Here is a 21,827-nt window from a genome sequence, read left to right on the forward strand (position 1 = left end):
AATCACTGTCGTTCCTGCGTCGACTAGATGAATGATATATTTGCGTTATCGTACCTGCCTATGTAACCTACTAGCACACAGGTCTGTCAAAAATTGATGGGATATCTGATGTTAGAATTTACCGCGTTGCAACTTTCACTCGTGGGATTCGTACATTTCCTCTTCCGTATTTGTTCCTACAGTTTTCCCTAGAATTGGGTCTGAGGTTATTTTGATTCGGGATCTTGAAATCCCATATCCTAGGCAACAGCAGCGGAAGTCCTGATCGGCGCCAGTGATAAGCAGTTTATCAAAAACGTTTCGAGAAGATCGTCAGAATATCTGAAGAGCTCTTATCATAGGCACTTACTCAGCCCCCTCCGGCTCTCATCCATGGAAAACGTGATTTGTCCACTTGCTGAGATTGTCGACAATCTCGATATTAAACGCTCCACAGCCGATCAGGAACTTGCAACTTCCTCAAACATGGGTTTTGACATGCTGGTGAGGGTCACCCAGGAATATCACGCCTTACGAGGAATAAATCTCTGATTCTACCTGTGTCTTCTTACTCTCGTCGGACTGACTCGATAATTCATGGGATTCAAGAAGCTTCACGGAATGCTTGGTTAACTTAAGCATTTCAAACCTTGTTACACTCCTACGCTATTTATTCAGCGCTCAGGCAATAGCAGGCATATTCCCAACTACCGCCTTGGCACTTGCGTGTCCCTATGTTTTCTATAACCAGAAATCTCGTGGGTCTCTGGAAACATCTTTATGGGACCTAAAATAGCAGTAACTTGTATCAAACTAACCTTTAAATAAAACTGACATGACAGTTTCGTCGTCTCAAAGCCAGCCTCAATCGATAGTCTGATAAAAAAATCATGCCTTCAGTGATTTTATCTCAATTTCCTACTTTAATCCGCTAATCATGAACTGCTACCCTAGACATTGTCTTGTGGATCCTATCACTCAAATTACCTACAGATAACACCTATTAAACAAATTACCTCGATAGCCAGTCGAGCCAGTCATTTGTTGGTATGCAATAACATGTTCATTTGTAGAACCTTGAAACCTTGGATTCTTTTCCAGCCGTCCTTGAAACTAGGTAGGTATACAACTTTATTATATTCACTGGTACTCTCTCTACATGGGGATGCTCATCTTTGGATGCCTACTAGGTAGATCTACTTTTTCTAACCGCTACATTGACCAATCCTTCAAAACTTAGAGATATACGGCTCCACCGAGAGCGACCCCCTTTAGATGGATGAGCTCGATGAGCATAGTAATTAATGATTAACTTGAAGCATCTCGAATTTTCCAACCATGGATTTTCTTTACTCCAATTTGATTATTCCCCATGGTTTAATTTACCATCTTGCACCAGTGCCACCAACGACCAGGGACCATCAAACGCTTCGTCATCCTGTCCGAATTCATTCTCCATCGTCTCCACCTTTCTCCTATTCATTCAGCTATTTTCTCTCCCCATTTCCCACCTGGACCTTCGTCCGACCTGTTCCATCAATCTAGAATTCATTCTTTATTCTTCCCTCTCTTTTCATTTCCTTGACACCTTCATTTTTAATCTTGCGTTCTTGCTCTGCAGTTGCATTGCACTGAATTATCTACGACACGAGCGAGTATTTGTTGATTGGGTATCATTACGATAAGAATCGCTAGCATTTACAGGAAGTGATTAGCGAAAACCAGGCGATAATCGCCATTAGAGCCCGAAGACAGCCCCCAAAAATGCCTCGGATGCCTGTGCACCGCTTCCTCGCTGTTGCGACGGTAGCTTTTCTCCTCATTTTATCTTACTACCACGAGAACGTTTCCCAGACCATCGTACCTGCATTCAAGGAAACGCCAAAAGAAGAAAATGCAGCACCACCAGAAAAGTCACAAGCAACTGCAAAACAAGTTGCTCAAACTCATGAAACAAAGCAAGCTCAAATTGCACCGGTAGAATTGAATATTACTGATGTTGACGACGCTGCCTTTTTACGAGATGTATTGGCGAAGAACAATGTTGAGATGGAGATCAACTACGTGATGAGAACTATACGATATGTTACAGATGCGAAGGAAAGACCAATGTTGACGAATACCAGCCAAGAATTGTTTCCTCATGGGTGGAAGAAGATTAAGCTCTCAGATGTTGAGAGGCTACCAGCGGATACATTAGAGCCTTTGGAAATTCACGTCATGAAAACTCCACGACCAGACGAAATTGACGCTTCCGAGTTATTGTTTGGAGTTTCAACCACCTACAAGAGATTCAGTGACAAAGTTGATGGGCCAGTCAAGGAATGGGTACGATGGCTCACAGATGGAAATGGCACATCGAACGGAGCTGGACTTGTCTTACAATTGCACGATACCACCGAAGAGCAATTGGCAGCTGCTCAAAAATTGCTCACTGATGTTGGAATTGATGCAACGGTCATCCACTCGGATCCTTCTCTCGATATGCCGGGTAGATATGTTGATCTGGTACCAATTCTTTACAGCCATCCATCAAGATCAAGCAGAAAATACTTGTCGTTGATTGATGACGATACTTTCTTTCCCTCGCTTGGCGCATTGATGAAGGAATTGCACAGTTATGATCCTAACGAGGAGTATTATATCGGTACTCTCACCGAGCGGGTGGATTTTATTATGCATGATCGTGTTCCCATGGTAAGAACTTAAAATCCTTCCTGCCAATTGTCAACTAACGAACGGACTGTAGGCTTACGGTGGAGCTGGTGTTTTTATTACTGCCCCTCTCGCACACACTTTGATTGGACTCCCCTGTCTCGACGTGGATCCTTCTACAGGCGAATACACCGAATCTGGGTTCCAGGGCGATCGACTCCTCTACCACTGTATCAAGAACCACACTTCAATTACTCTGAACTACCTCCCCAGACTCAATCAACTCGATCAATGGGGTGACCCATCCGGTTTCTACGAAGCTGGTCATCAGCCCCTCTCTTTACATCATTACAAATCTTGGCATCATGCTACTCCCGAGATATCTCACATTGTTGCAGATGCCTGTGGTGAAGCATGCGTTTTCCAAAGATTCGGTTTCGACGGAAAGGGATCGTCAAAGTGGGTTCTCACAAACGGATACTCTCTCGCCGAATATCCCACTGGTATTCATTGGGACATGTCGAAGATGGAAGGAACATTCGATCTGGGCGACTCAGATATGTGGGCTTCTGGAAAGGAAGATGTGCGATTAGCTTTTGCTTATGGCGCTCTTCGTGAGGGATTGAGTTATACGGGCAAGAAGCGAGCGTGGGAGGCGCTTGGCGGAAGGAAAAGAGCAGACGGTGTGGTGGATATGGTTTATGTCAAGAGGAGGGGTGACCATAGGTGGGTTGGTCAACATGAGAATGAAGAAGATAGGGAAAACGTTGTGGTTTTGAGATTTATGCCATGAGCTTCTATTCTAGGAGAGGGGCTATTTGCTGCCTTCTCTATTTCAAATCTTTCTGGATTAGATTTGCTGGATTTAGGGCATGTATATATTCGTGTGTCAGCAGACAGTTACATAGGGTTTCGTTACATATGGGCGTTTTTGGATAAAAGGGATACGAATTATCTGTGCATTGAATGCCAGCAGATTCTGGCGGGCGTTTTGGATAGATTATTTGAACTGAGAGATGAGGACGGCGAAGGGTATCTATCTGATTGCATCGGATATATGTGTATATGGCTGGAGATCTACGGTGGATATTTATGGATGAGATGAAATTTTGGTTTATAAAGAAAGATAAAAATAGATATACTGACTGATGATAAGGTTTATAACAGAAATACCCTTGCGCATGATGCAATCTTTTGACTTTGGAGCTATGGGCATTAGTGTGCTTGGTGATTTTGTCAGTGGGTTTGCAATTTCTTATACTTTTCTTTTGTGGTGATTGGAATTTATCTTTTTCTATCTTTTCATTGATTGAATCGTTCTGAGGCAGGCGAGGTACTCTCTCAACAGTGGTGAATAATTCCTGCTATGAATTAGGTAATTCATAGCAGGAATTACTTGAATAACTAGGTAGTTATTCAAGTAATTAAAGAAGTAATTAAAGCAACCCCTGTCATAGCATTTTTCCCCCTCGTAGTAAATTTATGAGTTCTGAGAATGGGCATCGATATTGGTGAATATATTCTTGAATTGCATGCGGCGAGGTAAGACGAAGTGCGTGAAGTGTCGACCAATTTAGTAATGAAGATATTCCTGGCTCCAAGCCTGGTTTAAGCACATGTTTCACGCGAACCCTCGAGTGAGAAGTTACTGTGCACATTGTGTTCCTGCAGTCGATTTAGGCCCGCTGCAATGAGAGGGGGGAGGGGGCGAGGGTCGATCTTATGATTGTTTTGAGAAAGGAAGAAGGTATTGGGGGTCCAATACAAAGCTTTTCAGACTGAGGTCCGACTAGCTTACACCTCTGTGTATGTGTAGGTTTTGTTGAGGAGGACTAAATAGATCACGAAAGAATTGCAAGAAAAAGGATGATCATTGAAGTAAACTTTCAAGGCTATTATTAACAAACTACTTTCGCTTAATCGCTATAACTCCCGCTACTTAGTGAACCCAACCCTCGAGTTAAGCTAAGTAGCTATCGAGCGTTTCATCATTCGCACACGCTTTAATCGTTCTGAACCATCCACGAAGTGTATCTAGCAGCTTTTTCTTATCCTCCAACTCCGCTCCCAGTGTATGCTTTTCTTCTCGCAATAAATGGGTTTTGGCGATTTCAGCAGTGAATTTTGATTGTAGATTTTTTCCATTCTCGACCTCGACACTTAACTTTCGATTCGCTTCGTCCAGGCGTCTCTGAAGATCTTGCCTTGCAGCTGTCAGATCATTGATCTCGGTCTTTTGTTTGATGATTTTTTTTCAAGCTGCACTTTTTCGTGTATCTCTTCTTGTGTTCTTTGATTTGCAATCGACATAAATCCCTGGATAGTTTGGTTTTCTCTGGTTTTCTCGGCCATATCTGTTTGCAACTTTTTTACTTCCTGCTCACTCTTGGCCTTTTCATCACGAAGCAGGTCTTCTAAAGCGGAGATCTTCTTTTTGAAAGCATCTACATTGTTTTTTAGCTTCTCAACAATTTCGTCGGTTTCTTCGTTAGCGACATGACGTCTCCGCATTGCTTCGTCAATATCGTCTCTCGTTTCCTCCATTTCTGTATCGCTTCCTTTGGAGACTTCGCCGTGTTAGCGTAGTAACATAGTTTAAATCCGTGATACGTACGATTAGGAAACTGTGCACTCCGAGGCGGTGAGCCATAGTCTAGCTCTAAAACACCCGCTTGATTTCGTGCATATTCACCATCGAGACCGTTACTAGATTTTTGTTCGGGACGACGTCTTTCCGCGTTTGCAGACGGCATATTTCGTAGTTGCGAAATCGAAAGGTAGGAATATCTGGGGCTCTGAAGTTATAGATCAAAATCGATATTGGGGTAAGTATTCCACTGAATTAAAGAATGCAAAAAATGATGATTTGATTTCCTGTTTCTTGCATGTTAGGAAGGGGGAATTCAGAATTAAAATATGCATCTATATCGATTAGTGGCAACCCGCAGCAATTTGGAAGTGGAAAGAGCGATGTCCACCAGTGGGTGCATGAACTGACGGGACACTTCTCAACTTTCGAAATCTTTGACAAATTCATTCTTCGATTGTTTAATGTTAGAATTCACACTTGCATTGTTGCATCTCCAATGAACAATTGTAACAATTTTTAAGATTTACGAATTGATATATTAAAAGATATTTATAAGTCAATTCTTTGTAGTGTTCTGTTAGTCCATGCACTCACTGGTGGACTGAAAATGGTAAGAGCAAGCACGTAAGTCCTGGGCAACATAGCCATAGGAATAGTCGCGCATCACTAAAGACCATTATCAAAGGAACAACTTCAATTTCAATCGACCAAGAAACCATCATTGCCATGCATTAGCAGATCAAACAGGAGTAAGTTATACCAGCTCATTACTCAGCATCCCACTTGCTCACCATCCTTCGCATCTCCACTCTCCAATCTTCAAGCTTATCTAGCTTTGTAGATTGCATGTGCACCTTTAATTCCAACTCCATATTCATTTTAACAAGGCTTGCCATCTTATCTACCTCCTCAGTCTGCCTTCCCAACCTCGCAATATCATTACCCATTGCTGCAAGAAGTTCATCGAATGATTTTAATTTTTCTCTCACCATATCATTATCCATTGCTGCAAGAACTTCATCGGATGATCCTATTTGTTCTCTACACGCCCCGTAGAATTCTCTTATTTCCGTCGCGACAACGTTCGCCTTGGCGCTGAGTTCTGTTTTCGAATCCCAATAAGCGACAGTATTTTTCTAAAATATATCCAACAATCTTTTGATTTCGTTCATCTTACTCTAGAATTCGATCAATCGTTTGTTTAGTTCTGAATGAGTTATTAGGTATTTTCTGAGGATTATGAAGTGAAATGCTACTCTCTAGACCATACCGGCTCTCGTAATACCTGGCAGTTCGTCACGTTTCTTTGTCGAGTCTATAATATCACCTGTGGTTGAGTTGAATTCATCGTAGATACAAGACGAAGGTAGATCTGGCAGCGCAGGGATATTATTCTTGGTCGATTTAAATGTATCTGGGCTATTCAAGATAGGAGCTGAGTTACAGATAGTTAGATTAGCTATTTTCTCAAATATGTTTTCGCATACGGTTCTGAGCTCCTACATTTGCTGGTACTCTGACCATTTGTGTTGAGACGCATTCTTGCTTTATCGCCTCCTTTCGTTGCTTCTGATCTCTTCCTTTTCTGGACCATAATAAATATATTGTTCTGAGTCCGACTCATAGAATGAACGTTTGGGCTTTTGCATAGGAGTATCCATCACTAAATTAAACAGTAGCGGAAGTGGGAGTCGCTATATTTTCTCGCAAAGTAAGGGGGAGGATTTACCTCTTGACTTCGAATGTAAACGCAACTTTAGCTACAGGTTTTTCGGTGAACAACTTCACCTGCAAGTCTAAGAAAATTATGTTCATTGATTCCAGTTAGGTAACCTGGCTAATGCCGGTTGATATCGCTACCTCTCCCGATTGATCAATGTGCGCAATTTGAAAGCCTTCAGGCTTCTCGGCAATCCGCATAGAATTACGGCGGGATTGGTTGAATAATACGCTCGGATCTCTTTGCAAACCTCCCCGTTATTGATATCCAGCAGAATTGTTGGCGAGTAGATGTTGTCACCTATCAGAAAAAGAATCACTTTTGATTGGATCCCGTTTGTGTAACATACAAACGCCTGCTTCTCATCTGACTTGATGCTTTCGCTCACCCCTTCTTCTTGAGTCTTAAGAATCGGATACTTTGTATGGAATAGCTCTCATCGAACTCCCAGCATGCAAAAAGACTAGAACTTGTCGATATCAGTCGGAAATATGGTGAATTTCATCTCAGGCTGTCTGCAATACTCCGTGGTTCTAACATCTCGTGTAGAATTCTTTACCAAAACCAGCCCGTTCAAAACCGAAACCATTGATTCCCTCAAAAGATGAAATGGTAAATTCGAGGACCAATCGTGAGTGCACACGGATGCCAGGAATCTCATATCATAAATGATTAGATTTAACATTCTTCAAGGCAATAAAAGAGCAAGAACCGATGTTTCAGAGCGGGGTGATGTTGACGACGATGTTGACAACGCAATGGCATTCATAAGAAAAACCTTACTGGCCAAATCGTTAGAGATTGAGAGACTCGAAGCACGACTTGAACAAATGAGCTCGGAGTCCAGTGCAGCCATGTCAAGATTCCAGCAACTATCCGATGATAACGCAATTCTGGAGAAAGAAAACAAAGATCAAGCCGAGACAATTGAAAACTATCGACTCCAGTTGTCAAAAATCAGAAAAGAAATGCGGAAATCGATCTCCAGGGCGGAAGAGAAATGCAAAAAAATCTTGTTTTCGAATGCATTGAACGACTTATTGAGAGGGTGATATGAGGATAAACTACGGTCTCTATCAGTGGATGAAGCTCCATCTATAACAAGAGCTGGAGAACCTTACCGACGAGTAGCAGAAGGATGGGACAACATGGCAGAAATAAGGGACCTCGCAGAAGTTAACATGAAGAAATTTACCGAGGAACAGGGCTTTTGCTCCCGTACTGTCTTTACTCTTCATCGGCCTGTTATTTATTTCAAGATAATCGATGAGTGGACGTTTGTTATTGTTCTTGATGGTGCGCCGACTGTGGGACTTACTGCTGAGCGAATTGAGATACTATCAGGATATGAACCATGTGATCATAAGAGGGCACTGTTTTAGCTAGGGAGGCGTTAGCGCTTCCTTATATAAGTAATAGCTTCCCGAAATTAATAATAATCAAGAAATACTACAGAAATAATAGATTAAAGTACCATACGCTTATCAACTATCAGTTGAAACCAACAAAAACATTTCCATCTGGATCAGATGGGAGTTCTTTATCAAAATTACAAGGAGGAAAGTGAGAAAATTATTGCTGAAATTTGCAAGAGAAATGAAGAAATAATCTAGAAAACTCGTGAATGGAGGGCTGAGAGAATCAAGGAGGCAATGAAATTTGAGAAGATGGGACGAACGCTAGCGTTGGACGATACTACTGGAAGAGGCTTTGGTGACATGTTTGAAACAATCTGAGTACAGAGATTTTAGCTATTATTGCATTCAATATCAATCAGTGAAATATCAATTCCCGTTTTGAAAAATTCAATAAAGTGTCTTTTGTTGATTAATGCGTATGCTGTGAACATGTGGTTTAATCCAGCCATGACAGTTATAAGGCTCTGGCTTCTGGGATGATAGTCACAAAACAACTGAATCTATAACCCAAATAACTTTCCAATACTTCCTCTAAGAATACGTTATGCGCTGAAAAATTCTGTCGGTCATGGCCAACTAATGCAAAGCGATCTAGCAACAAGTGCTTAGTATCCAATCTCTGACATATGCATGTCCCAATGTTTGGCTGTGTTGACATCATCCAATCCATCAACTCTCCCCATGTATGCTGCTATATCTTGATAGCTTATCTACGCTAGCTCTTGCTTGATCTACTTTTTTGGAGCTGCGGTCTGACTGGCACTTTGCGACATCTGTTCTTGCATGTCAATTCTTGCCCTTTTAGCTTTTCTTTGTTGACCATCTCTCATACCAGGTTCAAATTTCCGAGACCTAGGTTCTGGATGCTCTTGAATTTCACCCTCCTATAATTCAGAGCCTAGCTCGTATCGTGATGAGCGCTGAGTTCCTGCTGAAGCAACCTGAAAATGCTGCGGGGAATCTCCCCTTCTAGGTTCCGAGGACCTGTCGGCATATTCTGCGGGTCTTCCTGTAGCAGTTTCAGAGTGACAGTTCACAAGAGCGGTCTTGAATTCTTCGCAAGTTTCATCCGACGGCTCAAGAATACTGCGGTTTCTTTTAAATCCACTTGTCTTGTTGTTTTTTTGCTGTAATCCCGCGAGGAACTTTTCCAAATTAGACTGTAGATTAAATTGTAACAACTCGGTTTGAAGAGCACACAAGTAGACTTCTTGTGCCTTGCCCAATTTAATCCGGGGCGCCTGGTATTTCCGCTCTAGTAGTTTTATTGTCGCATTTTCTGCATTCTCAATTCGTGCCAGAAAATCTTGCTGGACAGAGGCGAGAACTTTTACAATGTCCTCATCTTGTCTTTTTTGGAGATTCCTGCAACGTTTCATAAGCCATTTTATCATCTTATTGTCTATTGAGTTGGCTTTGAGATCTTCCCTTACTAAGTCTGGGCTTTGGGATCGATCGTCGCGCAATTTGAATGACTTCTCAATATTTTCGCCATCATTGGATTTGACACTAACACTATTGCGAGCGGCTATTAAACGCTTCTCTGTTGGCTTTCCTGGATTTTGTTCAACGTCAGGATGAATAATACATGGAACGCATCTTCGACAAATTAAGCCGCTAGGGTCGGGGGTCGGAATCGTCGCACTGAGTGATGTTACACAACTCATGTGATATGCACTCGAACATTCTATACAGAACGCTAGTGACTCGGAGATTCTGCTCACGACATCCTTTTTATACAGCCTATGGCATATCTGACAGCATCCTCAGAAGATGCCCCTAAAGCCGTTAGCATATATCATTGTTGTATACTTCGACATGGAAACATACTGAATGCCCTCAAGCAAGAGCATTTAGTCTCAAAGATATACTTCTGTATAATCTCAAAAGATTTGCGAACAGCCTGTTTGAATTCCAGTGAAGAAGTTTCTGTGAGCACCCGAATTGCAATGAAGGTTCGGGGGATTTTGCACTGTTGACAGGCGATATAGATACAACAGGCAACAAGGACTGCTAGGACTTTATTCATGGTTTCGTCCAAATGAAGATAGGTGAATTCTGCAACAGCCTGGGAGAGCATTTTCAAAAAGTATTTTGCTCTGTTAGCAACATTCTCTGGTAGGTTCCCAGCCTGACAATCTTTTTCAATCTTTTCACAGCCCTTATTAACGCTTAATCGAAGTATATTCTGCGGAGTTTTGACTTCTGGGTCCTAAAAAGAATGAGAAACTGGACCTGCCATTGAGCGGGTTGTAACATACAGTATTTCCTACTTTGCTATCCCATTGGCTAGAATCAGGCCTCATATTTGGAGGGGTAGGAGGCGGAAGAATAGTGTAAGTGTCTTGCGTATTGAAAGCATTCGGCTCATCTAAAGGGGTTTCGTTGGTTTCCACCTCTGCACTATCATAATTGCCCGGAGTAGGTGCGTGCCAAAGATCAGAATGATCAGATTGAGAAGAAGGCAGATGTTTCTCTCTGTTTTCGTCGCGCTGGACATCAGAAGACTTTGGTTCCTTGAACAAATTTTCTGCACGACCCATATATTCGTCTTTATGAGCCCCTGGGGTTGGCACATCACCATACCAGTTGCCCTGAGCATCAACACCGTACGGTACGTTGAATGTATCCTCGATGTTCTCCGGTTTACAGCCAGCATGGCTGGATTCATCAAACGAGCTTTCCATGTATTGTGTGTAATTGAACGGCGGGGGTGTGAGCGCATGGGGAGTCCGTTGACTGGAAGCTTCAGGAGTAGATGATGTTCTGGTCACAGGCACATCTATCATATGAACAGCCATTGTTCTCTCGTGCTGAAAATGAGGACTTGGTTCTTTTACCGCGAACTCTGCGCCAAAAATACTTTTGTTTTGAGCCGACATAGGCCTCAAAGATCTCTCTAAAGCTTTTCTCCAAACCCTGGAACAAGTCTATTTGATCTTTTTTGATTTCATTTAAAATGCGACTCTGCGCGCGCCCAAAATGCTAATCGGAAAACAATGATGATAATGATTGAAGAAAAATGTTGTTTAGCTAAAACAAATATCTGCAATGTGTACGTCGATTCAATCGATTTCAAGTCACAATTCATTGTAGATGGTGTGTGATCGAAAGCGCTTGCCTTGAATGAATCATTGTTACCATGGACAATCACGCTACGCACCTTCTTCATAAACCTCACAAAAGTACCACCACAAGAACCGCGTCAAGACAGGTTGGTATTTGTCCGTGAGAGGAATTCAACAGTGTTTCGCTTGGAAAGACGAATTCAAGGTATGTCCTGAGGGGCCTTGTATAGCAGAGCCGTAAAACTAGACTTTGACTAAAATCATACATTGAATCCATACCAATCAACTCACCTGTCCCGATATCAATGTCCAGTTCAAAGAACATACAATCTGACTTTCAACTATATTATCTGGCATTTCAAATTAATTAGTCTCAAAACTTCCAGACAACAACACGATCATCCGGCCAATATAAAACATACATATGTTGTTAGTTAGCATCCATTCAGAATACATCTAAACACCTCGAACCGGACTTCTAAACTCGATTTGGGGCCATTGGAGATGATATCTCTCATAGCCTGTAGTGCTTTTATTGCAGTCAAGGTATTAATAGAAAGGAACATAATGCATACTATTAGAGGCCTAGTAGTACAGACTTCAGAGTTTCTAATTGATAAACCTAAGAAGCACATAGCGTCCGATAAAGAGTTGACTGAGAGTCTGCAAGACACGAGAAAGGCTATTCATGACCCACAAGTTTAATTTGGGGCAAATTATTTCCATGCATAAGAAAAACACGAGAGAAATGAAAAAAAGGAGAAAAGCGATAGAGCCTCAAGTGTCCACTTCAGCTGAACATTTTCAGAATATCGAAAGTGCCAGTAACGGGTCCACTTTGTGCTATCGTCAACAACTGTAAGGAATTATTCTACCAAAGTGATAAATGGCCATTCAACCCATTCAAGCGTCCATACCATTCCCTAACCCGTTTTGGTATATGTATATGGATGAACCTATCCATTTCCCCTCAAACAATCAAACGAAACCAGAATCTTGGTATTGTTGTGCCCCTACCGCTTGCCCATGCCCGCTTGCCCCAATGCCACGATTCCAACAATCCCGCAACCCCACAACGCCCACATGCAAAACTAAACAATCTTCGGACCCCGTGAAAATTACAAAAGAGACTAAATACAGAGGTTTGGTCTCGATGACCCGATGTATGACGCGTGAATGGTATTTGCGCTTGATTCGAACATAAAAGAAAACGTGTATTAAAAGATTGTGCGGTTTATTGGTCCGCTTTTGATGGTGACCAACCGTTGAGATATGCCATCAACCCCATACCAACCATGACAACGCCAAGCATCGAGACATAAGGTGTCGAGTGGTATAATAGAGGATCGTGTTTGACATTCTTTGAAGCGATCGCACGTGTGAGCGATGCATGAAGATCATCATTTTCCGATGAGGTATGTTTCAAACCATTTGGTCGTCTTGTGGAATGCAGTGCCAGATCGCCTCCATTCGCAGTCCCGTTGACATGTTTTTCAAAAGCCTGCTTCGATGGAGATCGGGATCGGTCGGAAGACAGTTGTCTGAGTTGCTCATCCAAACGAATTTTTTCAATCATCTCTGCTAAGGTTTTTCGGTCGGTATCCCTCTCCCCCTCGGCGCTTTCTGCTCTTTTCTTATATGACTCCATCTGGGATCGCAGCTCCTGCATATCAGAAACCATGATTTCAAGGCGCTGTTCCAACAGACGAGATGAGTCGGCAATGCCATTAGCGTCCACTTGTATATCGGCTTTCTCTTGTGATGAAATATCATCTGAGGGTGGCTCAAAAGCATCTTCGAGTATTGAACCTTCCATCCCAGATCTGGCACTTCCGTTCAAGTTTTTGTCCGGTGTGTGGAGCTCCAATCGTTTCGCCATTTCTTCCGCAGTTTCTCGTGCTTGTCGTTCCTTTTGAAGCATTTCCTCTAAGTCCCGCATCCGAGCACTTTGAGAGTCGATCTCTTTCTTTGCCGATGCCAATGCCTCCACCAACGTGATTATTTGACTACTGACTTCTCTTACAGGAGAACCATTCGCTAAAGACCTCTGCTTTTCTGTATTGGATCTTCTCAATGAGGCAGTAGGTGAAGAGGGATCAAAGTTGTGAGAACGGGCAACATCTGGCTTTTCAGGAAGAGGTTGTTGGGGCGGCGGCGCTGGAGGATCAGAAAATCGAGGTTTTCCTTCAGCCCTAAAAGATAAAGCGGAACCGTTTGCTGAAGGCTTTAGTTCTACATTTGGAGCACTCTCAAGTTCTTTCACACTATCTTTCGATAACAGGCCGCCAAAAAAGTTGTCTGCTCGCCCAAGGTCGGAATTTTGCAATCGAGCTGTTCGCATCTCGTGCTAAATTGTATGTCAGTCAAAATGGATTATGCATGTAGATATATGAACCTACAGAAAGCCTCTTCACAATCTGCTCTGTTGTAACGGGTGTTAACCAGAAATTCATCGGGCGTTGCTGACCCATCACGCTCATTTGACTCCCAGCTACGCTACCCGGTAGTCCCACGCGACCATTACTACCTATTGAGCTTTGGCTTCCAGTTCTTCCCCTCAGCATGGGACCTTGAGATGGTAACATCATTGATCCATTGGCAGGATTCAAATCACCAAAACTCATATCCAGAACATTATTAGTTGAGCCCGCAAAACCAGCATGTTCGACTTTCGCAGCGACTTTGTGATGTACAACAGTCTTTTGATCTTCGCTAACGATGTCTATACCAAGCTCGAGATGATCTTGCGACTGCAACTCATGCGGATCTGAGTCCTTGTTTTCGGCCGATAAGCGCGCTCCATTGACGAAGGTACCGTTTGATGATTTAACATCTCGAATCCAGATCTTCCCACTACGATCTGCCCAAATCTCTGCATGTTGTCTCGATAGTACCTTCGAATCAAAAAATCCATTCGCAGGCGATGGTACTGTTTTAGCATTTGTCTGACGCCCAATCCTCAAGCTATCCGGGTAGAAGGGTACTGATATCCTCTTGTGATCAAATGTGCCGTTCATTGATAACAAGTAAAGCATTGGCTCCCCTTCCGTAGGTTGGCCCTGGGGTCTGATCGGCTGTGATCCATTTGGTGTAACATGTTGGGATGGTACCATGGGAGCCGGCTGATGCAATGGAGTCATAGATGAACCAGAATTTCCATTTGTCAAGGCCGATGGGGGTTGCCGTGTCGTGTGGGAACCAGGGGCCGAGTCTGATTTATTGGTCCATGGCGGTTGCACTCTTGGGACCTTCTTCCGTGCCGCTGCCGTACCCCAATTGTTTGATTCATTAGACGAGGACATCGGTACGCCATTAGTCTGCGGTGTCTGTTGCGATACCGTCGAGTTGGATGAAGTGGAAGAAATTGAAGATAATGAAGTTATCGACGAAGATGAGTTGGCACGCTGAGCGCTTTTTCGTGGCATAAACATTCTGCCCACTTCGTCGCCGTTAATAGCATTCATTCCTCCTTGGTTAACACTAGATCCCCATGCCGACCTGTTGATCTGCGGGAAACTTGGTGGATTTGCGACTGCCGTCATCGGTTAAACTGATTATTGGCCGTATTTCACAGTAGATAAGTTTATCCCTGACGATGTTGATTGAATAAGATCGTTGGAATGTTGTTGCTTTCCTCCCCCCATTCAACCTCAACTGCAACAAAGATGCTTCGCTTCGATGACCCTCTGGTCTATATTGTGGATGCTAAATGTCCGCAACTCTCTATCTAATAAACTGGATGGAAGAGGTATCGTATCGCACTGGAAGTTATGATGATCGTTAGTAGATGCCCACAAAGTTTTGGCGCCATGATGACGAGTGACGAGATAGTCGAGAAAGGGAGCGCAAAGAAAACTGGAATGCATCAAGAATCATACAAAGTGGACTCTGTGATTGAGGCAAAGAATAAGAACACTTACATCTATGCAATGCAGGTATTGTAGGACAATTGCTGGTGGTAGAAAAGGAAACCTATTTCAATTTGATGTTGCCAAGGTGGAAAGTTTGGACATTCAGGTTGAGACACGCGAGGTCTATGTTTAGCCAACCAGAGTTCGAGATCGGGGATAAGAGCACTTGCGCACGCGCTCTCTTGCAGATACAAAAGGGTCTTTGATGGGTGAAGAGAGAGGAGAGAAGAGAAGAAACGAAAGGACAAGAGGAAGAGATTGGATATCATGAAAAATTAATCATTTTATCTTAGAGCTATCGCAAAAGACTCTTTTGTCTACAAATAGGGTGGTTTTAGTATGAATCACTACAACAATTCCAGTTTTCTAAGTGAACATCATTGGACTATGAATATTGGCACGTGACATACATGATTCTTTTCGCCTCTGTGCCTTAGGTATTAAGGCCACAATGTGTTGAGAATGTGGGGGAATATACTAGTGCTTGTCTCCTTGTGTGTGTATGGTCTATGCTTTCGGTAAATGCCGTGATCATTTTACATTTTAGTAGGTAGATTTGAACATTTGAAACTTTGAAAGCTCGAAGCTGCGATATATGAGTTGATGAGCCTTACAACTTCGCGGTACTAGATACGTCAAATAAATCCTTTGAAATCGCCAAACATGCCTCCAGTACCACAACCTCAAGGCCATCCCGGTGGCCAAACTATCTGGAATAAGCGTAAGGCTGTGGTTTTACCCCTCTCTCTAGGACTTTTACTGACCATGTATGTTTAATAGTCCAGATGGGAGCTATGATGGGTGGCAGTATGCGATCATGATCTCGTTCATATATGCAAGTTACTGACTGCATTCAATAACAGCTGTCGGCGCTATTTTGGGGTTTATGTACGGTATGTTGAAGCTGGAGGAGGCATGAAAAGAATCCATTCTGACAAGGCCAAGGCACACTTACTATCATCAAATTTGGTCCTGGCCCCAATGGAGTTTGGAGGACTCTACGCACATACATGCTCACTTCCGGGTCCACTTTCGGGTATTTATCATCATTCCTTTCTGTCAAATCAGTTTCAATGTGCTAATGAGTTGGCACTCAGATTTTTCATGGCCATTGGTAGTACCATCCGTTCCGATAGTATCGCATCTCCAGAAACGTTGGCAGCATTCGGCCGTGCAAACCGACGTCCCCTGGTTATGAATCGACCATATCGTCCTTCGCGAACATCATAATGAAAAATGCTCGACTGTAGAGTCGGAAGGGAAAGCCCATCTTCTATCTTTGGAGAAGATGGAACCTGGCGAATGCTTTGTAATTTAAGGCATATGATTATACATAATAGGTAGAGACATTTCAATTGTCGATCCTCGGGTCTCGCCGCTCAACTGTTTGCATAGGGGTGGAGTTTAATGGGGGCAAACTGTATCAACAAAGCCTCGCCCAGCGTTTTTCTTTTACTCGAGCCTCCTGATGAGCTCAATTCAACAATAAACGAATCTTACTACTTTATCACTGGTTCATCGGTGTCATGAAAGGTTGAATCCTATGTTGTGGCCAAAAGGCTTGGATGCCTTGCTAGCCACTAACGTGAGATGGCCATGGAGCGTGCGTGTTTTATGTTGCGACTTCGATCATATGAAGGGGCAAGCTATGCAAGCGCTGCTCTTGACCTCTTATCTTGGCCTTCCTTATGAGATCTTCAACGATTAGATGAGGGCTCTAGATCTAAATTATGTTCACAGTATCATTTACTCTTGATGAAGACACTCATTCTTGACGGATTCGCAATCGCATTCTTGAAGCCATATGGGACAGACGCAGTGGCTTGGTGAAATTGTTTAATATTTGTTCTCGACATGACGTATATACTCGCCCAAGATCGCGCTTTCGGCCGTACTGATGAATTATATTCCTTTCGGCGTGAACGGAAACCGAAGTCTTCTTATTAGGTTGATGTACTACAAACCATCAAAGAACCATGGCTATGGCAGAATATGAGTTCGATCTTAGATGCCAATCCCGATTCCTAAAATTTAAAAATCCGACGGTACTTTCGATGATGGACCCCTAGCCATTATAAGGCGCATCGAAAGACCCTCTCGGAGTGAAATTGTATGCCTCGGTACAGCAAAGAACATAGCTGGAGGGTTTATAAAGTCTTGATCAGACGAATCATGCTTGTTCATCCACACGAACCACTTAATTCAAGTGCTTCGCTTTGTGGCTGACGTCGACTTAGCTCTGCACAGGTGTCGATATGTAGGCACTCGCCACTGGGCGAGGTACTCGGCCCTTCAGTTCTCATGGTGAAACCTCACTTTGACTAACTGCCTTGAGCAATGACACGTTACCATCTAAACAATCGAGTTGGCTTCAGCTGAGATTCATCGAGCAAATGTTTGAATCAATCTCATTTACGCTGTTGAACCAACAAGAATTTTGAAGAGAACATGATCAATATTCGACTCATTTGGCAACATCAATATCGCTTCGGGAAGTAACATGTCCGTACAACTTGATTGTCATTGTCGAAAAATATCAGAACTCAATTGTATCCATCGAAAGATCAGCAGTGACGCTCCGTCGGGAAGTGATCATTCTTATGGAGTACTTGTCCAACTAAGAATATTTTCCGATTTTTAAGATTGTTCCTTGGGCAAAATGCCTACCTAGCGTGAAGTAAGTATTTTTTTTCGCTTGGCACGTCTGAGATAACTAAGAGAGAAAACTATTATCCATCTACATGTTTGCACCCTCTAGTTCTAGAACCAATCGAACCGTAAAAAGACTATCTATGATGGTAAGACACAGGTAGCGACGAATGACAACATGATGATTCTTCAAACTTCATCAATTGTGTATTACTATCGAAAGCGGAAGTTTTCACAACTCCTTTTTTACGTGAGCTAACGATTTGGAACTGCATGCGAAAACCACGACGTTGTGTGCTAATAATAAACGACCACGTTTCTTGTAGCCAATTGATGTCCAATACTGGATTCAATAAGATGTATTATGTACTCCTATCACGGCCTTGAGGCTTCTACCATTAATCGTGGTTTCCTCGTGTCAATACTGACTTTAAATCATCAACAGGCTCAATTACCACCAGATCCTCCAGCTAATCAAATACAACGCTGACCTCTGCACGGGTCCTCACGTTATCACGGCTAGCAACATATCACTGTATACAAATAAACCATGAAACACATCATTGTTAGTAATATCTTCTTTACTACTCGACTGCAATATGATTTCTGTTTACATGATATATCGCATAGAATCGAGGCCCATAGATGTGGGTTGATACCTCGGTACCTGATACAAATAGCATTATTCAATACTCAATGTAAGTCTTGATCTTTGCTTGGGTACCCACTACCAAATCTGGACATGACTTTGTTTCGAAACATCATGAAGATCTACACTAGTCCCCTTTTGAACAGTGATCAACTGGTTATCGGAATATTGTTCGAGATACATACGGGAATGGTCACTGTACACAAACGAGATTTCTTACATTGGGATACGGAGTGGATCGCCCTAAATGATCCTTCTGATCCTTCAAATCAAATAAGAAGTCAAGGAGAGGGATCTTTTGTTTTTTTGGGTTTTCTGGTTTTTTTCTTTTGGTTTTTTCCCTTTCTCTTCTTTCCGAATCTAAGGGATTTTGTTTCAAATTAGAAAGTTCTAATATACAGAGTACGGCGGAAAGTCGATTAGTTTCGCTTCCTTAAGGTTAGTCTTTTTGCCGTCTTATATTATCCCTTCATCACATCTCGTTAGTGCCACTCGGTACCGACCATGCGTTTTTCGTTTGTGGAGCGGAGTGGATCTCCGGGTAACCTTATCTGCAAAGCACCATTCACAATCTTTATTGACCATGTACCTAGATACTATGTAGGAACTATGTAGGTACAATGTAGGTAAGATGTCGGTACTCGATAATGCTAACTCAAATTTCATACTTTATACCAGAGTTTGGAGGCAAATTGCCGCAGCACAGAATATGCTTCTCATGTTTCCAACTCTATTGGGGAGGCAGGCTAATTTCTGAGGAACCTCTTCCCGTATTTTGTTATTGTAGCATATCTAGGATCCACGCTAGATGTGTCCAAAGTTAGAACGAATTATACCCCAGGCTTACATCAGTCTCTTCCATGATGACAAAGTACAGAATTATTCAATCACTCTACGCTAGATGTCAAGCCCCAAATAAAATGTAGGGAGTGTCTGATCTTTTTTAAGTTACACGGGGAGTTCAGTCTGTGCAATACTATACTAGAGCAAATCTTCGTCGACTTAGCGCCCCGGGAAATGATGGGCGCTTCAGAAGCTTTTTTTCATATCTATATAGTATCACCACTTGCCAACATCTACAATCGATATCTACATACCATCTCACAGTCTTTCGTTTAATCTTGTTGCGACAGTCATTTCAAAATGAGTTGGTTTGGTCTCTTCGCTGGCATCTTTACTGCAGGTGCCGGAATTATTAACACTTTATCTCAATCCGCAACTAATGGGTGAGTCTCAGTCCTTGAGTCGAGGAAATTCTATACTGTAGTGGTTTGATTATTGACTCTTCGTCTAGAAATTCTGTTTGGGGAACTCTACAAGCTCCAACTTTTCCTCCCTTCCTCACAGATAATCCTCTTCCTAATGGATATCCCTGGGGTTCATTGACTGCAAGTGGGAATAACCCATACACATCAGCTCCTCACACCGGAGTTATTCGATCCTACGATTTTACTGTCACGAGAGGCACAATTGCCCCGGATGGCTATTCCAAAGACGTCATACTTGTAAATGGGCAATTTCCTGGACCTGCGATTGAGGCAAATTGGGGTGATACTTTCGTGATTACAGTACACAATCAAATCACTGGACCTGAGGAGGGAACAGCTTTCCATTGGCATGGATTATTACAAAAGGGAACTCAATACATGGATGGTGTCCCTGCTGTAACACAATGCCCTATCGCCCCTGGAGCTTCTTTCACGTATACTTTCAAAGCCGATCTTTATGGAAGTTCCTGGTATCATTCGCATTACTCTGCTCAATATGCTGGTAAGAACAAAAGTCTTTACATTCCTTTTCTATACTAACATCCATACAGGTGGACTTGTGGGACCTATGATTATCCATGGCCCTGCAAACGCACCCTATGACATTGATCTTGGACCAGTTTTCTTAACCGATTATTATCACAAGGATTACTTCTCGATAGTCAAATCGGTTGTCGAGAGCAATGGGGATGCTAAACCATTTTCAGACAACAATCTCATCAATGGAAAGATGAACTTCGACTGTTCTACGAAAGCTGCAGGAGATAACACCGCATGCTCTGATAACGCTGGTATCTCTCGTTTCAAGTTTACCACTGGAAAAACACACAGATTGAGATTAATCAATGCCGGTGCTGAGGGAATGCAAAGATTCAGTATCGATGGACATAAGATGGTTGTTATTGCCAATGATTTCGTACCAGTTGTAAGTACCGCAACCTTTTATGATCACTGGGACATATACTGATTGATGCAGAAACCGTATACCACCAATGTTGTCACCTTGGCAGTTGGTCAAAGAACCGATGTTCTTGTCACCGCTAATGTTGGAACATCTGACTCGTCATTCTGGATGAGATCAAACATATCCACAACGTGTTCTTTGTCCAATCAACCAAATGCTCTTGCAGCAATCTATTACGACGGCGCCGACACAAACTCGACTCCAGCAAGTACAGCGTGGGATGTTCCAGATCCAGGAACTTGCACAAATGATGAGCTAGACACCACAGAACCCTATTATTCTCTCGCAGCAGAAACATCCTCTACAACCCAAAACCTCGATATTGGCTCGTACGTCAATGACACCGGAAGTTTCCTCTGGACCCTCGGCGGAACATCCTTCCGTGCAAACTATAACAATCCTATCCTCTCCCTCGCCAATCAAGGCAATTTCACCTACCCCGATGAATGGAACGTTCGAAATTTCGGCAGCAACACTACCATTCGCGTTGTCGTAAACAACCCTACTCCCGCATCGCACCCCATGCATTTGCACGGACACAACATGCAAATTCTCCATGAAGGTGACGGAGACTGGGACGGTGTCACCATTACCCGACAAGCGAATCCTCAACGACGAGACGTGCAACTTGTGCGAGCAAATGGTCACTTGGTATGGCAAATCACCACGGACAACCCGGGCGTCTGGCCTTTCCATTGCCACATCGCGTGGCATGTTAGCGGAGGCTTGTATGCCAATATCTTGGAGCGACCAGACGATATCAAGAATGATGCCATTGTCAATTCGGTGCAGCAGACCTGCACGCAATGGGATGCATATTCCAGTACCGCGGTTGTGGATGAGATTGATTCGGGACTTTAAATTTTTGCAATTGGGACCTGGTGTTTGGAGAACTTTTATCATATCCTTGCATAGTTGCCTGGGAATGAATGTTTTATTGGAATTGACATTTGATT

At 42.9% G+C, this 21,827-nt stretch overlaps 8 protein-coding genes across 8 annotated transcripts; 4 read left to right on the forward strand and 4 right to left on the reverse strand.

Moving 5' to 3' along the window:
- Positions 1-1,743: 1,743 nt before the first annotated feature.
- EAF02_000772 (uncharacterized protein) lies at positions 1,744-3,427 on the forward strand (the record flags this gene model as incomplete). The annotated part of the gene is made up of 2 exons (XM_038896820.1): positions 1,744-2,676; positions 2,729-3,427. The coding sequence occupies 2 exons, from the start codon at positions 1,744-1,746 to the stop codon at positions 3,425-3,427; spliced, it is 1,632 nt and encodes a 543-aa protein (XP_038763679.1).
- A 1,167-nt stretch (positions 3,428-4,594) lies between these two features.
- Positions 4,595-5,387, reverse strand: EAF02_000773 (uncharacterized protein; the record flags this gene model as incomplete). The annotated part of the gene is made up of 3 exons (XM_038896821.1): positions 4,595-4,838; positions 4,943-5,201; positions 5,249-5,387. The coding sequence occupies 3 exons, from the start codon at positions 5,385-5,387 to the stop codon at positions 4,595-4,597; spliced, it is 642 nt and encodes a 213-aa protein (XP_038763680.1).
- A 480-nt stretch (positions 5,388-5,867) lies between these two features.
- On the reverse strand, positions 5,868-6,748 carry EAF02_000774 (uncharacterized protein; the record flags this gene model as incomplete). The annotated part of the gene is made up of 3 exons (XM_038896822.1): positions 5,868-6,326; positions 6,495-6,659; positions 6,712-6,748. The coding sequence occupies 3 exons, from the start codon at positions 6,746-6,748 to the stop codon at positions 5,992-5,994; spliced, it is 537 nt and encodes a 178-aa protein (XP_038763681.1). The 3' UTR covers positions 5,868-5,991.
- A 550-nt stretch (positions 6,749-7,298) lies between these two features.
- EAF02_000775 (uncharacterized protein) lies at positions 7,299-8,409 on the forward strand. Its single transcript, XM_038896823.1, has 3 exons — positions 7,299-7,438; positions 7,494-7,575; positions 7,638-8,409. Exons 1-3 carry the CDS (start codon positions 7,436-7,438, stop codon positions 7,994-7,996), a joined length of 444 nt encoding a protein of 147 aa, XP_038763682.1. The 5' UTR covers positions 7,299-7,435; the 3' UTR covers positions 7,997-8,409.
- A 684-nt stretch (positions 8,410-9,093) lies between these two features.
- EAF02_000776 (uncharacterized protein) lies at positions 9,094-11,244 on the reverse strand (the record flags this gene model as incomplete). Its single annotated transcript, XM_038896824.1, has 4 exons — positions 9,094-9,246; positions 9,304-10,116; positions 10,302-10,574; positions 10,624-11,244. The coding sequence occupies 4 exons, from the start codon at positions 11,242-11,244 to the stop codon at positions 9,094-9,096; spliced, it is 1,860 nt and encodes a 619-aa protein (XP_038763683.1).
- A 755-nt stretch (positions 11,245-11,999) lies between these two features.
- EAF02_000777 (uncharacterized protein) lies at positions 12,000-15,445 on the reverse strand. The gene is made up of 3 exons (XM_038896825.1): positions 15,351-15,445; positions 13,830-15,191; positions 12,000-13,777 (listed from the first exon to the last, which is right to left on the reverse strand). Exons 2-3 carry the CDS (start codon positions 14,970-14,972, stop codon positions 12,665-12,667), a joined length of 2,256 nt encoding a protein of 751 aa, XP_038763684.1. The 5' UTR covers positions 14,973-15,191; positions 15,351-15,445; the 3' UTR covers positions 12,000-12,664.
- Positions 15,446-16,004: 559 nt separating this feature from the next.
- Positions 16,005-16,571, forward strand: EAF02_000778 (uncharacterized protein; the record flags this gene model as incomplete). The annotated part of the gene is made up of 5 exons (XM_038896826.1): positions 16,005-16,062; positions 16,122-16,148; positions 16,205-16,234; positions 16,287-16,377; positions 16,439-16,571. 5 exons carry the CDS (start codon positions 16,005-16,007, stop codon positions 16,569-16,571), a joined length of 339 nt encoding a protein of 112 aa, XP_038763685.1.
- A 3,211-nt stretch (positions 16,572-19,782) lies between these two features.
- EAF02_000779 (uncharacterized protein) lies at positions 19,783-21,732 on the forward strand (the record flags this gene model as incomplete). Its single annotated transcript, XM_038896827.1, has 4 exons — positions 19,783-19,865; positions 19,934-20,409; positions 20,459-20,832; positions 20,884-21,732. 4 exons carry the CDS (start codon positions 19,783-19,785, stop codon positions 21,730-21,732), a joined length of 1,782 nt encoding a protein of 593 aa, XP_038763686.1.
- Between the last annotated feature and the right edge of the window lie 95 nt (positions 21,733-21,827).

The sequence above is a fragment of the Botrytis sinoallii genome, assembly GCF_014898435.1.
Source record: "Botrytis sinoallii strain Bc 23 chromosome Unknown BSIN_001, whole genome shotgun sequence".
NCBI lineage: Eukaryota > Fungi > Ascomycota > Leotiomycetes > Helotiales > Sclerotiniaceae > Botrytis > Botrytis sinoallii.

Coding starts and splice junctions, on each gene's coding strand:
- EAF02_000775 (XM_038896823.1), top strand. Junction 7,576..7,637: donor GGTAAATTCGAGGACCAATC/GTGAGTGCACAC, acceptor ACATTCTTCAAG/GCAATAAAAGAGCAAGAACC.
- EAF02_000777 (XM_038896825.1), bottom strand. CDS start 14,972: ATGACGGCAGTCGCAAATCCACCAAGTTTCCCGCAGATCAACAGGTCG. Junction 13,778..13,829: donor AGATTGTGAAGAGGCTTTCT/GTAGGTTCATAT, acceptor CATACAATTTAG/CACGAGATGCGAACAGCTCG.